The sequence below is a fragment of the Danio rerio genome, chromosome 5 (genome assembly GCF_052040795.2).
Source record: "Danio rerio strain M-AB ecotype USA chromosome 5, GRCz13ab, whole genome shotgun sequence".
Taxonomy (NCBI): Eukaryota; Metazoa; Chordata; class Actinopteri; order Cypriniformes; family Danionidae; genus Danio; species Danio rerio.
In genome coordinates, this window is record NC_141025.1 from 28555589 (window position 1) to 28575579 (window position 19991).

At 35.4% G+C, this 19991-nt stretch overlaps 1 protein-coding gene across 16 annotated transcripts in view; it reads left to right on the forward strand.

The window, feature by feature from the left end:
• The window catches only part of sfrp1a (secreted frizzled-related protein 1a), a 52392-nt gene extending 39773 nt beyond the window's left edge, over positions 1–12619 (forward strand). For 10 of the 16 annotated variants that reach the window (XM_087251569.1, XM_087251562.1, XM_087251566.1 and 7 more), the window contains 2 exons: positions 2601–2681; positions 9639–12619. In XM_087251569.1, coding sequence (XP_087107695.1) covers positions 2601–2681; positions 9639–9964 — 407 coding nt within the window. In that variant the 3' untranslated portion in view covers positions 9965–12619. Of the gene's footprint in view, positions 1–2600; positions 4247–4352; positions 5197–9638 lie in introns of those variants that run through there. The other 6 variants (XR_015490017.1, XR_015490016.1, XR_015490020.1 and 3 more) reach the window with 3 other exon arrangements.
• Positions 12620–19991: the final 7372 nt, after the last annotated feature.

The window sequence follows — 19991 nt, forward strand, 5'->3', positions numbered from 1 at the left end:
CAGCTGTTATCACATGCTGTCAGCGTCACGGTCAAATGAACCCAAAGCCACAGATACATTAGACCCGCCCTCGCATATCGACCCACTGTAGGGTTCAAGCAGTGAGGGCTCGGGAGAAGAAAGGATTTCCACTTTTCCTACTTTCTACAAGGGGTTAAGCCCTCACCATTTGTCCACTGTTTTCTTGGTAAAAATGCCTGTGGAGAAAGTGACACTCACTGAAATTGGATCTCTGTTTTATCTTCCTCCGAGCAGTTTACACTTACCGCATTATGCAAAAATGCAGTTTTGTTTTAAAAAATAAAACAAAAAATTTAAATACTACTTTTTGCACCATTTTGACGCTGGTAGCTTGCAAGTGGGAGCTCATTCACACAGTGTGTCCGCTAGGTCATAAAGTATTTAAAGTTTATAAATCAATGTAGATAAATTTAAGACCCTTAAAAGAAGTTAAAAAGTCTTAAATGCTATTTTGCAAGCTATTCAATTTTATATCATTTTTGATTATGCAGCGTATGGTTGTATGCTAAAGTTTGCCTGAATTAAATCTGCGAATTTCGGGATGCTGTGTCGTTCATGAAATCAATGAAATCCTGCTAGATTTGACATCATGCTGCTTCGTTTACTGCAGTAACCAAGCAAAACGCCATCTTTTCTGCAGTTCTATAGACCATTTCAATGGGGTGATGTCGTTGAACATTTACTGCTTCTTATCAAACTATTTCATAACTGTAACAAGAGGCGATTCAAGCATTACCTAATGTTAAAACATCTATCATAGATTCTTGGAAGCTATAAAAATAAGAAAGGTTAAACCAGAAATATGTTGGGACTATTGTTATCATTTACATCCCTCAAAATAGTCTATAAACGCCAACCTGCTGAATTGGCTAGATTTAATAGAATTTATTCAGCATATGAATAATATTTTAGTTTTGGATGAATTTTTTACAGTAATATTTAGTAAATAGACTGCAAGATAAAATCTTGCCAGTGTTTACGGTTGAAAAGTGGTTAAAAAGTCTCTTAAAATGTATGGAAAGAGTCTTAAAAAAAGGTCTTAAAAGATATTGAATGTCACTCTCTGATTCCTGTATATCCTCTGTTACATTACACAGAAAAGATGCAACAAAAATGGTTGAAAGTCTTTTCCAACCAGTTTTTTTTTTTTCCTCTGAGTGAATTTTCTACAATATTATGTTAAATATACACTATACCGGTCAAAAGTACGGAGTCAGTTTTTTATTAATTATTTTATTAAAATTAAATGTAAATTATTAAATATTTACTAAAAATAAATTCATATATTTATTTATATAACTGCTTTCTTATTGTATGTATGTATGTATTGTATTTCAAATGAAATTATTACTTTATTATTGCTTTTACTACTATTTATTATTCATAATGTTAATAATTATAATAACAATAACTAACATTAGAGTGAATTCTGAATAGACTGGAGTAATAAAGCTGAAAATTCATCTTTGAAATCACTGGAATAAATGGTTAAATTAAATTGTAAACTAATTACAAAAAGTTATTTTATAGTGCAATAACATTTCACTTTTTTACAATTTGTACTGTATTTTTGATTAAATAAACGCAGCCTTGGTGAGCAGGAGTATCTTATTTTAAAACATTTTAAAATCCTACTGACCCCAAACTTTTGACTAGTAGTATGCAAAAAAAAAAAAAAAAAAAACAGCTGGTCACCAAAAAATAAAGATATATATTAGAATGGTAGTTAGTCAGAATTGTGGTCACTTTATTTTGATGGTCCATTTGTTGAATTTAAGTTACATTGCATTTACATGCCAACTAATTCTCATTAGATTATTAGTAGACTGTTAGTTTGGGGTTAGGGTTAGTGTAAGTTGGCATGTACTTGCAAAGTTTCTTATAGTCAGTTAAATGTTTGTTAAAGGAGCAGTATCAACAGATATTAAGCATACAGTATTGTCTATTAATACTCAAATGGACACTCAAAACAAATTGTTACCAGAATTATTCTAGATTTGAGTTCAAAATCTTGAAAGTGGGTTAGAGAATTTACATTCAAGGGTTAATTTCTGTTTCCATGACTAAAGGGAGGCATCCGTGAAACAATAGTTGTTTTAATTACAGTCAGTCTCGGTTATAACCGTGTTGTCCTATGTCTCCTTTTTTCTGTCTTTCGTAAGTTGTAACAATAGTTTATACAAATGGAAATAGCACAGATCATATTTGTTTGCTTCAAAAAAGAAAAGACTTAAATTTTTGCTCTGCTCTTCATTTAGCACTTAAGAGACTAAAATTAAAATGTTCTACCAATTAAAAGCATTAATGATGTTCAGGGACCTTAAAAAAAAAGCCAAGAACAAAATCCTGCTGCTTGTCTGAGTACATAATTATAGAAGGTTGATAAAGTTTCTATTTAGAAAAAAAAATAGCACTGTGATCTCTTCCCCCAATGTTTAAAGTCAATTGCAAACTTTCCAGTCATGCACTGAAAGTGGGACAAAGAGCTAAAGTAGTCAGAGAAATAACATTTGATCCCAATTACTCCTGCATGTTGATACCAAAGTTGGATTTCTCTGACAGCATTTTCTCTCTTTCAGGACACCCTCCAGTTTGTCCCCCTTGCGACAATGAAATGAAAATGGATGTGATTCTGGATCACATGTGCGCCAGTGAGTTTGGTAAGAAAATCACTACATACATCACACAGAATATCAACACGCTTCATGCTGTTTTGCGCTCACACATTGAATGAGCCAAGATTGCAACCCATCTTCCCTTCAGATCTTTTGTGTTCTGGAAATAGAGTAGGCTTTCAAGATTGATATATATTAGTTTGAAAGAACAGCCAAAACCACACAGTCCTGAACAAAAACTACTGACCTATTCCTTCTCCAGCAGATGCTTGAATCTTTTTACTCATCCTAAATGTAGTTCTGAAGCTCGTCGTTTAGAATAAACAAAGAAATATTAATTTTTTTCAGTAGCGAAAACCTTAGCAGTACAGTTTTCTATAATATCTTGCTTACTGGTTATAAATCTTTCATTTTAGTTCTTCTCAGTTTTAAGATGATGTCCATCTTTCACCAGTATTGAGTCATCATGTTAAGTCATAACTTTCTTTAGCCATAAATGCTGAGTTCCAGGATCATATTTTATTTTATAGCCATTACCGCTGATTTCTGGACAAATTCAAGCACTTTTAGAACCACTGGGTCACGATTTTGTTATTTTGGACATATTTGTCCATCTCGACTGCCAAATTCACTTTTATTAGAACAGTGTAATGGTTTTAAACACAGCAGCAGCAGCAGAATGTTTTAACCCTTACAAATTTATGTCATGATTTAGATTGCCCTTTGAGAGGCCACAACTGTTTAACTAATGAATTGAGGTAATTCACAGAGGCCCTAAACTCTTTATTTGGCTGTTACTAACAGCTCTAAATTGGGATGTTTGCTTTTCTGTCTGGATGTGACAACAGCCCAGGGGTTGACCTCTGGTCAGAGTCTGACAAAGTGTCTTTGGTCATTGGTGTAAATCGATGTACCCATTTCACCCTGACCTTTTTGTTATACATTCCAAAGAATACTATTTTTTTTTCTTTGTGATTTAAAAAAAAAAAAAAATATAAATGATGTTTTGACAAATTTAGATTAATTTGACAACTAAATATAACAAAACAATTACAAAAGATTTTTATTTTTATTCAGTCATTCGAAATATTGATTAAATGTATCAGTTTCCAAATAAATATAGAGCAGAACAGCTATTTTCATCTTTAATAATAATATTTGTTTTAAATTGAGCTTCAAAATCCATTTATTGAAGGTTTATAAAAAAAAAACATATAATGCTGAAGAGCAGTGGATTTTAAATAAGAAAGAAACTGTAAGCAATAAGTAAATAAAAAAATAATTTTAAAATCCAAACACCAAAATCTAATCTGTTTATATTTCACATTATTATTTCACAGATTTCCGAAGTCATGTGACATAATAAGTTGGAATTCTAAGTTATTGCATTATCAGTGTGGATGAACATTTAGATTTGAGGATGGTTAACAACAATGACTGTTAAACGAGCCTATAACTGCAGCCATTAATGCCAATCCCAGCAGGAGCTGCCTCAACAAAAGGAGAGCAGCGCGAGAGTGACTTCCTGCTTCCCTCTGAAGAGGAAAACAAAAGCTGGTTTTGGTTAGCCTCTGACAAAACCATAAAGTTTCATTCAGTGTTTGAAATGGGTAAGCTATCTCTGGAAAGCTGCTGTCTTTTTTTTCTGGTCAGCTTTATGTAAACCAAGCCCACTAACACACTCTCAATGACCTCTGTGCTGAATTTTCAATGCAGGATATTGCTTAAGACAGACAGCGAAGGAAGACACGCTTCAAGCTGTGAAGTTTTGCATCAGTGATAAAGTAAATCTATGAGCTAGTCTAGTCTCTCTTTTCGGTGTATATACATGTTGTTTTACTAGACCTTTCAAAGAGCTCTGCATACTTTTAAGTTTGGTGTTTGCTCACATTTGTACAGCTACAGAAATAAGTTACATAAATAAATGCTAATTTATTTGGGGCTACTGAATTTCTTATACAGTATATGGGTTTGAGATAAATGTTAATATTAGTTTCTTTCTATTAAGGTCTGATAACAGTTCTTCCAAGTAAAAATTACAATTTGTCAAAATAAAACCTTTTTCAATTCTTGTGATTTGAGAATCAGGGTTATGCAGAAAAATGCTACAGTGTATCATTTGTTGCTCTTGGTCTGGACCAAAAGAGCTGAACCATAGATGTGAAAGCACCCTTAGTTTGTTTAGATGTCTGTTGTCTAAATTGTGTTCATAGAAAAGTCGACACGCATAGTTTGAATTTAAATGGGCCAAGTCCCATTTGTCTTTATCCATATCTTTGGTATATACTAAAATTCTGAGTGTTTGCAGGATTCTTTAGGTCAAATTTAAGACTGTTTGAGACCCTTTCAAGATCAATATGAGTAAAGTTTAAGACGTATACAGGGCTAAAAGCTAAGGAGTTACTTCTGTAAGTAGTTTTAGTATTAATGGAAGATCATGTAAAGGAATGTGTTGATTCCCTGATTAGGGAGTTTAATTTGGAGAATTAGCTGTAAAAATGTTTAACAGCTTTTGTGAATTATATCTTTTTGCAATAAAAACTTAAATATAAACAAAAAAGTTTTGAGATTGGTGATTGGGTGTCAGCCAGATAGGGCTAGCTTTACTTGGACATACGAAAATTAAGACCAGTTTAAAATGATTTAGGAGCTACAGCACTATATTTCAGTAACTTTAAGACTTAAGGACAAAAAATTTATTTTTGAAATTTAAGACCTCACGGACACCCTAAAAATTGGGCTGCCGAATTATTCAAATGAGCTAAAGAATTCACTTGAGCAATTTCCTCTTAATTTCTTAAATTTTTGAATACCAAATATTTAAAGAATATGAAAAACAGAATATAGTTTTACTGCCATTCCAGCGTTGCTTTTCTGTATTTCCTTCCCGGCAAAACAGTACAGCATTAGCACACTTTACTTGGCTGTCTGTCCCGTGGTCAGTGATGCATGCTCAGCTTTCCTGTAGTAAAACTGTATGGTGTAGCACCATTTTAACTGGAGCTCACCCTTAACCACAGGTGCCATGTTTGAGAATTGTTTCAGGCCGAGCTCTCCCTACTGAGTTTATGGCATCGTTACATCTGGCTGTGGACATGTCTTCAAAATGACAGAGGAAGCTAGGTCAAAGATCAGGGACAAAGGTTAAAAGTTTTTTTTAAAGCAGTGTTTATCGCAGAAGAGCTGCAGTTTTACCTTCACTGCTCTTTATCAGAATGATTCATTTGGCTCTGGAAAGAACGCTGATTGTGACCGCAGTCTCTGAGATATGCTCTCTTTGTTTATGTCTTATTTATCAAATATTTACCAAAGCTTTCAAGCATGAAGTATGTATTTGGACCATCTGAGATTGAAACATTATCTATTTGGGTTTGTGTTTAGAATCAGATCCACTGCCTATTATTGGATATCATAACGTTATGATGGTTACTTCGTGATTTTGTAGCATGTGACAACTATATAGTAGATTTTTCCGCTCAGTAAACCAGTTCTGCTGATATGGATCTGTCTGTAATGACTTAAAAGAGTGATATGCCAGTCAACACCCCTTTGTTTACTTGTAATGTCTTATCAGATTAGAAAGGCATCTCACACCGCTTGATTTTGATGGTGCTTCATTGTGGCTCGCCCATTTCTAAGGCACTGGATTAGAGAGCGAAAGACTAACCCTATTAAAGCTTTCCCATTGTTATTGTTTGGAAAGTGTGGCATTACACATATTAGCCGTAAAGCCACATCTGAAAGTATTCGACTGTAGCAATATTTCTGCATTTGTAAGGATTACATTCACAAACACAAGGTGCAAAAGAAGTTCACGGTGGATTTAAAGTGGGATTTGAAGTAAGATGAAGACTTGATAATTCTTTAACCTGCAGACCCTTTTTTTCGATAATTTCATCAAACGCTAAGCCCCTTTATAGACTTCAGATCAAGCCGTAATCCCTTCCATGTGCACTTATAATACTGGGAAGACTCTGGCTTATTTCTGCAGGAGCCATTAGAAGTGAGAAGGTGTGACATATGAGGTTATGGGTTGAGGACTAAAACACTTCTCTTTGTGTAACTCTTTGAATTACAGTCCTCTTAAAGTGTGAAGTGTGACTCTCCAGACTTAAAAGGCAATGACTGAGCATTATAATTTTTGTGCTTCAGGCTGCTGAGGATATTTTAAGTCAAGGTTCAACAGGATACGGGGAGGATTTAGTTTCACTGTGGTCTGCTTACTGACAGCCAGTGGAGAATGATCAGGTTTTTAAAGCATAATTAGCAGTAAATCTCAGTACAGATGTCTGCTCATTTCCACGGGTCTTTGGAATCGGCCTGCTAATTGGACCAAATTCTTCTTTAGGTGGCAGAGTGCCTGAAGTTCACTGCTGGGTCGCTGACGTTAAACTGCTGGAAATGATAAGAAGTTACGCTCTGCGTGTTTTAACCCAGAACTAGGGGGAAAATGGCATATTGGAGTTTCAGGCTGGCAGGACCACCGTTGAGCTGACTCGTGCGAAGGAAAGGTTAAGGACTAAGATTAACAGGTTAAAGAGAGTTTACTGAGAGATCAGACAGATTAAAACAAATCTAAGAATGTGAAGTAAGATTAAACCAGGGGTTCATTGGTCAAATGAGTGGTCAAGATAGAGCTTCTTCAAGTAAGATCTGTAAGTCTTACAGTTCAAACACTGTGCAGCAAGTACACACATTGTATTTGCGTAGATTTTAACAATAGTTTTCTCAAATCTTGGATTATAGAGACAGTTTGAAGCAATATTTGAGCTTACAAAGTATATCAATATCAAATATTGACCAATATGTGACCCTGCACCACAAAACCTGTCAAAAGTGTACATTTTTGGATTTAATTGTTCATTTCTACTGTTTTTGCATTTAAATTACATGTACAGTCCTCTCACACTATAATATATCTAGTTAAAAAAATCTTTAGCAGATCTTCAAAACAATTAGCATTTCCACACTGTTCAATATAATGATCATGGATGCCTTAATACCCTTCTAACATTTTAAAGTTTATAGATTTCAGTTTTGGTGATTTATTTTTCACTTCACTTCCACTTTCACTTTATTTAGGCATCATAAAAATAAAAGTGATAACAATATATTTATTGGTTATGAGTGGGGCCACACAGAATCTGTGGATTTTCTTTGCTTTTTCTGCACAAAATTTTGTAGATAATCTGCAGATTTATGCGGAATGATTTTGAGAGTATTGTGCTTAAAAACTTAATGCATGAAATAATTAATAATTAACTGTTATTTAATGTTTACAATGCAAATTCAATTAGATCCACTTATACATTGGCAAACAAAGCAAGTCTTTCATATAATATATCTCCTAAAAGACAGAAAATATTACTTTACAAATCGTATTGTAAATAAATCATATATACATTTTCATATTAGTTAATAATATTACTGAAATTGATTTAAAAAGCGAAAAAAATTAAATTTACACACATTTACACAAGTTAATAAATAGACTCAATGATAGGCTAAGCTATGGGCGTGCGCAGATTCCGAGCGGGCCTGGTTATGAGTAGGGTCAGACAAAGTCTGCAGACATTGTTTACTATTTTTGCTTAGAATTAATTAAATAATTTAAAACAATTAATTAAAAATCTGGGGATTTATGCGAAATGATTTTGAGAACCTAATATATGAAATAAAAAAATTAAATATTTTTTCACTTTTATTTAATGTTTACAATGCAAATCTAATTAGATCCACTTTTTTGGTAATTAAGGCAAGTCTCTCATATTGACCTTATTCTTCAATGCGATTGTTTTAGAACTTCCAATTAAGTCACCTTTGGGAGAAATGACTAGGAATAATAAACTGAATCAAACAAACAAAGCAGAATCATATGATACGAAAATGCAACATCAAGCTGCATAACAAGCTGTTTTTACAGTTTAAAAGTGAATGAGATCGGAAGTCTCGAGCCACAAAGATTCAAATGGCTGCGCCCGCACGTACGGAAAGAAGAAGGTGAATAATATGTCTACTAAAAGACAGAAAATCTTACTTTACAAACTGTATTGTTCATAAATCATATGACAATTTTCATATAGTCAGCAATATTGCTGAAATTAACGAGTCATAATTTGGCTGAATAATTATTGGCTGATCAACCAGATTTACCAGTGCATTTCTGGTTACTTTTGGTGTTTGATAAACATATGATTCATTTGAGTGGAGTAAAATTTGAATGAGGACCATTTCATCTGCAGCCAATAAATCCATCTAGAAAAATTCTGACCTTTGACTAATTGCCTTAAGCTTATAAGAGAGGTATTCAAAAGAACAAAACCTAGTATCCAGTTACGTCTAGAGGGGCAGAGGGCAGCGAAGCTGCAATTTGGGACATTCTTACCCCCTGGGAAAACGAATACGGCCCTGAGAGTGGTTTTGGTTTGCATAGACATCGATGCTTTCTCTTGAACTTGACAGAGTTCATGACAGAGAGACCAGTATCACAATGGCTTTGCCCTGAGACCATTGGCAAAGAAGACAGGCCTGATATTAATTACACCTTCTCCTCATTTTTTTCCTCCATTCCTTCATCTCTCTTTTTGCCCCCTTGCATTACTTAGCAGTCTAATCTCTCTTTTATGGCCTTGGACGTTTGGGAACTGCCAGCGATACCCCTTTTGCAACCCAAACCCTTCTTGGCCTCTTTGAACCCAGCGCATGGCCTGAGGGATTAGATGACTTATTGTAAATGGGAAAGCTCTACGCAGTCCAGAATACAACACACGTTTCAGGGACGTTTGATGCAGTAGATGGGAGCACTGTTTAGAAAAAAAACTGTGGGGGCTTTTCCAGGCAGCTCAAAATCTCCATGTCTTTATGCCACTAAACACAAGCGATATTATTTGAAGAAATGCAAAAAACTAATATTTACTGGCAAGATGAGATCATATTTGGTCACCTCTTTGCCTGGCAGAGAAGATAACATCAGAACTGATTCTCTGTTTTCTTTACCCACAGCCATTAAGACCAAGATCCAAGAGGTCAAGCGGGAGAACATGGATCGCAAGGTGACCCTTCAGAAAAAGAAAAGAACCATAAAGATGGGCACTTTGAAAAAGAAGGACCTTAAGAAACTGACTCTGTACCTGAAGAACGGGGCGGATTGCCCCTGCACACAGCTGGACAATACCCGAAACACATACCTTATCATGGGACGCAAGGTGGACAAACAGTACCTTCTCACCGGGATTCACAAGTGGGACAAATCCAACAGAGAGTTCAAAAAGACCATGAAAAAACTCAAAAGCCACAAGTGCCCTGCCTATGAGAATGTCTTCAAGTAAACATTCTCAAAGCTCCCACTTACTTTATGAACTTGCACATCCAGGCAACCCCCCAAAAATTGTTTTATTTTTCATATATATATTATATAATTTTTTCATCTATTTTATAAATCAACCACACGCGAGGTGTTTAGTCTTGGATTTGTGCCATTTAAGACTGAAAAGATAACGAATAAGGCCGTAGACAAACTCTCAAACAAAACCAACTGATCACTTTTGTATATATCCAAATAACTGTTGATAATATCTTGTGAAAGAAATCTGAATTCACCTGCAATTGATTGTTGACTTTTCTTTTTAGTTTTTCTATCAAAATAATAAAACACTTAAACAAGACAAATCTCCAACCTATAGTTACACCTGCTAATAAAGGGATAGTTCACACAAAAATGGAAATGCACAGATTTACTCACCCGCAAAAATTTGAGCTTCTTTATTTTGTTGAACACAAAATAATATAATTTGAAGAAAGCTGAAAACATGTAACTATTGACTTTCACAATAAGACAAACAAACACTATAGAAGCCAATGCTTCTAGATTTCCAGTTTTCTTGAAAATATCTTATTCTGTGTTCAACAAAACAAAAAGTCAAACAGGTTTAAAACTAGCAGAGTTTTCATTTTTTTGTGTGAGCTCTCTCTTTAACATGTGTTTTGGTTGATTTGGATTACAAGTAGTTAAAATTGTTTTGGAAAAATAATCTTGTAAAAGGCAAAAAAAAAGACAGCAGAAAACAAAACAAAAGACAGAAGCTTTATACAGTATACCTCTGAATACATTCAGAAGTGGATTAGCTGTGAATCTTAGACCTTGTTTACACCTATATTCAGCGTCATCCACTTGAAATCAAATCAACAGAAATGCATCTTAAAGGAACACTCCACTTTTTGAGGGAAAATAATATGGCATCTAGAGCTAAATGGTTGATTGTTACCATTTTTACTGGCATTGCTTATTCAGCCATCATATGGCAGCAAAGTTCCTTGATCGTTACACCAGAAAGAGTATTTTCCATCCGTCTTTGTAGATGATGTAGCTACAGAAGTATCAAGCATTTAATCAAAAATATCTTTCAAAAATCATTCATTTATTCAATTTCCTTCAACTTAGTCCCTTTATTCATCAGGGGTCGCTACAGCGGAATAAACCACCAACTTCACCAGCATATATTTTACACAACGGATGTTTTAATAGCTGCAAACCAGTACCGGAAAACACCCATACACACTCAGACACACTCGTACACTATGGCCAATTTAGTTTGTTCAATTCACCGCATGTCTTTGGAATGTTGGGAAAATCGGAGCACCCGGAGGAAACTTACACAAACACAAGGAGAACATGCAAACTCCACAACAAAATGCCAGCCGAGACTCGAACAAGCGATCTTGCTGTGCTAACCACTGAGCCACTGTGCCACCTTATCAAAACTCAAAAAATGTTTACATTTATGAGCAAGATGCTAGTGGTTCAATCCAATTTAATGATCTATTCTAAGCTTAAAGGGCTCAACTGTTTAACTACACTGTAAAAACAAAATCGTAATTTTACGGTTTATTTCTAGCAGCTGGGATGCTGAAAAAAAGAAAAAACAGCCGTTACATTTCAGAAATCTACTGTAATATAACAGAGGTTGAATTACAGAAATTTACCAGAAATGTAAATGTATGGAAGTTTCTGTAATTTAATGCCCGTTATTTTATGGTAAATTTCCGTAATTTAACACCTGTTATTTTATTATTCTTATTTTTTATTCCGGCACCCCAGCTGCTGGAAATAAACCGTAAAATTACAGATTATTTTCACAATGTAGGTGATGTAAAATTAGCTTATATCAAAAATTGGAATGCTCTTTTAATAGCAGGTGTAAAATGGACCTAAGATGTTCTCAAGTTGTATACACACTGAAAGTATACACCATATAAGCCATTACTTTAGGCATATTAACTCTATTATAAGTTGCTACAGTAGTACCCATATTTAATAGATAGAATTATTTTGCATTGGTCATAGTAATGTCTGTGCGCTGTACTGTGACCATTGAGCAATCAGTTGTCAAAGTTGTTTACGCTGGAAAGGAATAAGAGGTCTGCTTTTCGTACATATGGATAAGATATATATGCATTACATTCATTGCACTGCTAAAGCCATTTATACAGCCATCTAAATTGGCCAGTTTGGGTTGATAATGGGATCTGTTTTTTAAAAGTAGAATTCTGTATACATCGGCCTATACTATATTATCTACTGTAGAACAAACTGTTATCTGACTAGTAAACGGATTATAAAAGAACAGTACTCGATAGCATATCACATAACATCCACAAAACAGATAATGTTACATTTTTTTCCATGTAATCCTACAGCTTGCTACTGATGTTAGTGCATAGTGATGTTAGCGAAGCAGGTGAAATATGATTTTATTAATCTTGGCATTTTAGCCTACGGCTTTGTTGAAATTGCATGTCACCAATCATTTAAGAAAGCGTAGTGTGCACTGCATAAGGTGTCTCTTAATTTCTTTTTAAAATTATTATCTTGTGGTGTAGCACTATTAGTTTCATTGCTCCTCAGTTCTCGTTTTTTATGTTGGCAATCATTTTGTACATAAAATTCTACCACAAATATAAAATAAAGACTATAAAAATCTTCATGTCTTTTGCGCGCAGTGTTTTTTTCAGTCTTTATTAAACTAGTTATTCATTGGTTCAGTATGAAACATTTATGTTGTGGTCATTTACAGTGTCTTATAAAGATAACTATTGTGTTTCATTTGAACAAAACGTCCTGACAAGTGTAGTACACCATTACAAAAAACAAGTATTATTTCACATAATAGGACAATGCACTCAAGTTACTTACAAGAGGGAGAAAGTGTGGAGAATGTGGCAAAATAATCCGGCCTTAAAAGAGCCAATTGCTAATGAGCACAACAGTTCTGGAAGTTACAATGTTGCAGCAAGCAAATAATTATATGCACTATTATATATAAATTGCGTGTGCATTTGTTACCATGTGCTGTGTTTTATAGTTACATATACAGTGCATTCAGAAAGTATTCATTGTATTCCAAAATGGATTAAATTCATTGATTTCCTCCAAATTCTACACACAATACCCTATAATAACAATGTGAAAAAAGATATTTTTAAATCGTTGCAAATTTATAAAAATAAAAAATCTGAAAAATCACATGTACATAAGTAGTCTTTGCCTTTCCCATTGATTACAGCCACATTTTAAATATGATGCCACAAGCTTGGCACACCTGTCTTTGGGAACTTTTGCCCATTCCTCTTTGCAGTACATTTCAAGCTGTATCAGGTTAGATGGGAAGCGACAGTGTACAGCAATTTTCAGATCTCTCTAGAGATGATTCATAGGATTTAGGTCTGGGCTCTGGCTGGGCCACTCAAGGACATTCACCGACAGGGGCGGACTGGCCATCTGGCAATTCTGGCAAATGCCAGAAGGGCCGGACCATTTTTTAAATGTGGGCTGGTCAGGTTTTTTTTTTTTGGTTTTTTTTTAATATGTATTGTTTTTACATGCTTTTACAAGCTTTTATCTCTTACAAGATGTGATATTATGATGATGATGATAATAATAATAATAATAAATGTTGCGCATTTGGTCCAATCGGCAACGGCCGGCTGGTTTTGAGAGGGGCCGACCCAATCTGAGGTGATGGCGACGTAATCAAAATCTAGCAAGAATGTAAAACAAACAATAAGTGCCACACAAGCCAATTGTCAGAGATGTACCGTTAAAAGAATAGGCGGTGCCGAAAAGCTCAGAGAAAGAGCGCAAAAGGGCTCTAAAATCAGACGCTGCCAAATGCATAAAGTTACTGAAATAATCTCGAACATTCGGCTGCTGCGTCGGAGGACAGTAGCGCGGCAGAGGAGGTAAGAAAACAGAAAATGTACTTCTAAGTCATTATACTAAAACATACCAAGTAAATGTCTCGCCATTCACGCTACTTCTGACAGTTTGTGACAGTGCATTAAACACAGTGACTACATTGTGTTTAACAGTTGTCAGCTTAGCGTAGAACTCCCGCACGTTTTAATATGTCATTATCAGCAGATAACGTGATTTCTGGTATACAGACTGCTGTATGCTACTAGGAATATATTCTAACATGCAAAAGAACCTAAAGCTATAGCCACAGTACTGTATGCATTTGTTGTGAACTCTGAATACATAGCTAGTCTTTAAACTAATACATTAAATACATGCATAGGTTACAGTACATAATCATCTCATTGTCAGGGAAAATGAGATTCAATCTATCCAGAATTATTTTGACTATTCTTTCCACAAAGTTTCCAACAAGTACTGAGTATGCAAGTGCTAGCAATCACTTTGGGTATCCTTGTGGGTTGGTGTGGTCTACAACAAATTAAAATAAACAAATTAAGGAATCAGAAAAAAAATAATACAAATAAAGATACTAAAACACTTCCATGTACAATCAACAAGGGGTACGAGATCACTGATTGCTAGAAACACTTCAAAATAGAAGCTCATGTGAGCCATTTTAACACTGTGGCTCTATTTAAAAATAAATTAACCCTTATGATAGGAGCCTGTTAATGTGTATCACACACACCTTTACACACAAATGGAGGTGCAGCACTAGCAACACTTCAGCATGATTTCACAAATAACTATATATCATGAAGGATTAAAAATGTACAAATCTGCTGGTACACACAAATATTGCTGCTTTTTTCATTTTTGCTTTATATTCTATTCATTTCGGTGCTACTGTTATTACTTAATTGTATTAATTTGTATACAGGGTTTCCGCAGGGTCTTAAAAAGTCTTAAATTTAAAAAAACAAAATATTAGGCCTTAAATAGTCTTAACTTCACTGAAATATTGTGTTGTAGGTCTTAAATCATTTTAAACTGTTCTTAATTTCCCTCTATCCAAGTAAAGCTACCCAATCTGGCCAAATCAGTGTTTTTATTGCAAAGAGATTCAGTTTATAACAGCTGTTACATTATTTTCAGCAAATTCTCCAAATTAAATTCCCTAATCATGGAAGGAAAAATAAAGCAACACACCCCTTTAAATGATCTTCCATTAATACAAAAAACTATTTACCAAAGTTACCAGACCATTTGAAAAAATCCTTTGTGTTTAGCCCTGTATAAGTCTAAAATTTTATTCATAATTGTCTTAAAAGGGTCTTGAAATGTTTTAAATTTGATTTGAATAAACCTGCAGAAACCCTGGTATTCAAATGTTCAGAGCAGTCAGTAAGAAAACATTTTGCTGCAATCTTTACATCCTATACTGTGTTTATTAACTAGGGTGTTGCCAATAGCAGTGCTGTTAGAAAATATGCTACGGTAGGCCTAGCAGAGACAGGGAGGAGTTTGGTAGAGGTAGAAAAAAAACATTACACACTGTACTTTGGGTTAGTAGTTAATTCTACAGTAGAGGTGAACACATGAAAAAAATGTAGTTAAGTCTACATAGTTAAATTTGAACTTAACTGTAGAATAGGCCATAATTGTTAGTATTTATTCTTTATTTCACCTATAATTGTTTCATAAGCACAAATTTATTAAAAACTAGAATGAGTCAAGCCTAGCAAAAGCAGTGATTCAAATAATGATGACACAGTGACTGCAGAGACCAGCAAGAAGCATGGACACAACAAGAGTCAGGCAAGGGTGAGGAACAAGTATAATCTCAGACAGCCATACAGTCATAAATTAGTTAAAGAGTTAAAATGAATGAGAAGATGTAGAATCAGACAATGTGTTTACTGTCAACATGACAAGGAGAAGCCAACATAGTCTATGGACCGTGGCAATAAAGAACAACACTTCAGAGAATGACAAGTATAGTTATTTGTGAATAAAAGTATGCTGAATGTAGTGCTGCATGTCCATTTGTGTGTAAAGGTGTGTGTGTGTGATACACATTCACAGGTTACTCCTATCATAAATAGCAGACAAATGGTAAACAGACAGCACACGGACTTTAAATTATTTTAATTTAGTTTTACTGTATGTATGAATTTGTTATAAACGGGTTGTTTTTCTTCCAGTCACATACATTAAATGTTTAAATATCTATTACATATATGGTACTGCTTATATTATTTCACTATCTGTACACCAATATAAGTAGTTAATGTGCGTGTCTGTCGGTGGGGCTGTGTCGGTGTGGTCATGTGGGCTGGTGTGGCCACAGTGCCAGGGCTGAATTTTTGTCCCAGTCCGCCCCTGTTCACCGAGTTGTTGTGAAGCCACTCCATTGATATTTTGGCTGTGTGCTTTAGGTCATTGTCCTGCTGGAAGATGAACCGTCACTCCAGTCTGAGGTCAAGAGCACTCTGAAGCAGGTTTTCATTCAGGATGTCTCTGTACATTGCTGCATTCATCTTTCCCTCTATCCTGATAACTCTTCCAGTTCCTTCTGCTAAAAACATCCCCAGAGCATGATGCTGCCATCACTATGCTTCACTGTAGCGATGGTATTAGCCTGGTGATGAGCGGTGCCTGGTTTTCTCTAAATGTAACACCTGGCATTCACTCCAAAGAGTTAAATTTTAGTTTCATCAGACCAGAGAATTTTGTTTCTTATGTTTTGAGAGTCCTTCAGGTGCCTTTTGGCAGATTCCAAGCGGGGAGTGTCTTCCGTCTGGCCACTCTACCATACAGGCCTGATTAGTGAATTGCTGCACAGATGGTTGTCCTTCTGTAAGATTCTTCTCTCTCCAAAGAAGATGGCTGGAGCTCAGACAGAGTGACCATTGGGTTATTGATCACCTCCCTGACTAAGGCCATTCTCCCCCGATCTCTAAGCTTAGATGGCCGGCCAGCTCTAAGAAGAGTCCTGGTTGTTCCAAACATCTTCCACTTACGGATGATGGAGGTTACTGGTTTAAGCCTCGGTTGGGTCAGATGGTGTTTCTGTGGGGAGTTTGCATGTTCTCACCTTGTTTGCGGGTGCTCCAGTTTCCCCTACAGTGCAAAGACATGCAGTAAAGGTGAATTGAACAAGCTAAATTGGCCATAGTGTGTGTGTGTGTGTGTGTGTGTGTGTGTGTGTGTATGTGTGAATATTTCACAGTGCTCTGTTGTGGCTGGAAGTGCATCTGCTGCATGTTACATAAAATGGATAAGTTGGCGGTTTATTCTACTGGGTTGACCCTGATAAATAGGAACTAAGTCAAAAGAAAATGAATGAAAAGAATTGACTTTTATATAAGATGTTTGTAAGCTTTATAAAGCTTTGAAAAATGTTTTCCTATACATTTCAATGAAATAAGAACTGTACTTGGTAATAGCCATGCAAGAGGCATTTCAAATATGGCTACCAATGTTGGTATTATTCATCCAAGAATACAGTTTACACATTTGAAACATCCAACTTATTTTCTACTTTGTTTTTCTTTTGTTTGTGAATTAGTTTCACTTTGATGTACAATGGATTTTTTTATAATAAGGGTAAAGTGATGACAGGTAGCAGCTGAAATGTTAAACACAAAAACACAAATTGTGACAAATTGACAAAGAAAAGAGCATATCCATAGTGCCAAGATAAACTTTTCATCAGGTGAAATTACTTCAATATATGTATGTATTCAATATATGTATTTTAGATGTAGTTATAGCATATACCAGCCAGCCAAAATGTGTGTGTTTATATGTATGATGTACCACACCACCAGGCTGAACCATTGATACAATGCAGAATGGATCCATGCTTTCATGTTGTTGACGCCAAGTTCTGACCTTACCATCCAAATGTCGCAGCAGAAAACGAGACTCATCAGACCAGGCAACATTTTTCCAGTCTTCTATTGTCCAATTTTGGTGGGCCTGTGCGAATTGTAGCCTCAGTGTCCTGTTCTTAGCTGACAAGAGTGTCACCCGGTGTGGTCTTCTGCTGCTGTAGCCTATCCACCTCAAAGTTCGACGTGTTGTGTGTTCAGAGATGCTCTTCTGCATTCCTCAGTTGTAACGAGTGCTTATTTGAGTAACTGCTGCCTTTTTATTAGCTAGAACCAGTCTGGCTATTCTCCTCTGACCTCTGGCATCAACAAGGCATTTGCACCCACAGAACGGCCGCTTACTGGATATTTTTCAGACCATGCTCTGTAAACCCTAGAGATAGTTGTGCGTAAAATTCCCAGTAGATCGATCCCAATAGATCTCAGTAGATTCAGAAATTTCAATTTCTGAAATTCTCAAACCAGCCCCTTCTAGCAACAACAACCATGCCCTGTTCACTCACTTAAATCACCTTTCTTCCCCATTCTGATGCTCTGCAGCAGATCGCCCTGACCATGTCTACATGCCTAAATGCATTGAGTTGGTGCCATGTGATTGGCTGATTAGAACATTGCATTAACAAGCAGTTGTACCTAATAAAGTGGTCAGTGTGTGTGTGTGTGTGTGTGTGTGTGTGTGTGTGTGTAGCAGTGTCAGTATGTTTTAATTTACATGTTTTTTTTAAGCATGTTGCAACAGTCTTATATCAACAATGAGCACAAGTTCAATAAACTGCAATTTCACTGCCATGTTTCAGATGATTTATGGGCCTTGCTTTACGTAAAAAAACAAGCTAGCTCTGGAAGCGATTGCATGGATGAGTACAATAGACTGTCAGAGTCAATCAAGCTGTCTGCAACCTCAGACATGGCTGCCAGATACAGCAAATTGTTGTTTTTACGCTCAATTTTACCTTTGTGGTGATTTGAGAAGAATTCCAACCATAGGCACGCTTTTCTTATTTGTTTTAATATGGTTATAATATTAAACACTAACGCTGACAAATCTCACATGCTTCAGCTGTCAGACTGATTTCACAGAGTTAGTCTTGCATGATGGTATGTTCATATCATACATACACAGCCAAATATAATGCATGGTTGTTGCGTTTTAATAATGACACACTCTGATATAAGTTTTAATGTTAATAATGATTCTTTAACCTCTAACATTTGTACGCTCTGAAAATTTAAAAGTCATTATCTAGCCTTGCGCTCTTCTCTTTCTTAAATCAACATTTTGGCTGAATGACGCACATTTTAAGGTAATAAACCTCACTAATCCATTCAACTAAGATGTTAAATCGATCAGTGAGACAACTATAACTTCAGAATGATTGGTGTGGTGTTTAAACACAGAGCTATTGTTGAAATGCCAGTAAATGCAAAATTCCTGTTAGCACCGGTAAAAAATTAAAAGCAAATTACTTTGGTGTGTATCTCAATCGAGAGATGGAAAAAAATAACATAAAAGAATAAAAAATGCAGGAATAATACCAAAAACAATCTTCAGACATATGGTTTTAGTAAATGATCTAGTATTGCAAAATATATTTCAGATGTGGTTTCATCCCTGTCATAGTTGCTGCAGCTGTCTTCAAAAGCCTGGAAAGAGTCGGATGCAGCTTTGCCTTATAAGGAAACAATCTTATGATTAAAACTCTTTCTCTTTTTTTCCAAAGGTCAGACAACACCTTCTGCTTTCAATTAGTGTTTTTAACCAGCCATATTTGCATACTTTCAGTGGGATTTACTACAGTTATGACTGTCAACATCAAGTTGAGTATGTATGGTAATGAATTCCATAAAATTATGTGTAAATATAATGTACTCTCAGAAATAAGCACCCGTTTCGAATGTTATCACTCGATTATATGGGCTACTACTGCGTCCTACTGGTAGGCTCAGAAGGCTGTTATCATCCATCCACATGGTTAATCAGCTATACTAATACACTCTCAGAAATAAAGATACGCGAGTTGTCATTGGGGTGGTACCTTTTCACATACACGTTTGTACTTAAAGGGTTCATATTGGTACCTCAAAAGTATTTAATAATACTTAAACATTTTAAAAGGGAAACGTTTTTGTACTTTTTAGGTATTAATATGTACCCTTGAGATAATAATTTGGACCTTGTAAGTACAAGTTTGTACCTTTTGAAAATTGTTATTGTTATTTGTGCTAGTTTGTCAGATAAAATTGTTTAAAACACATTGAATG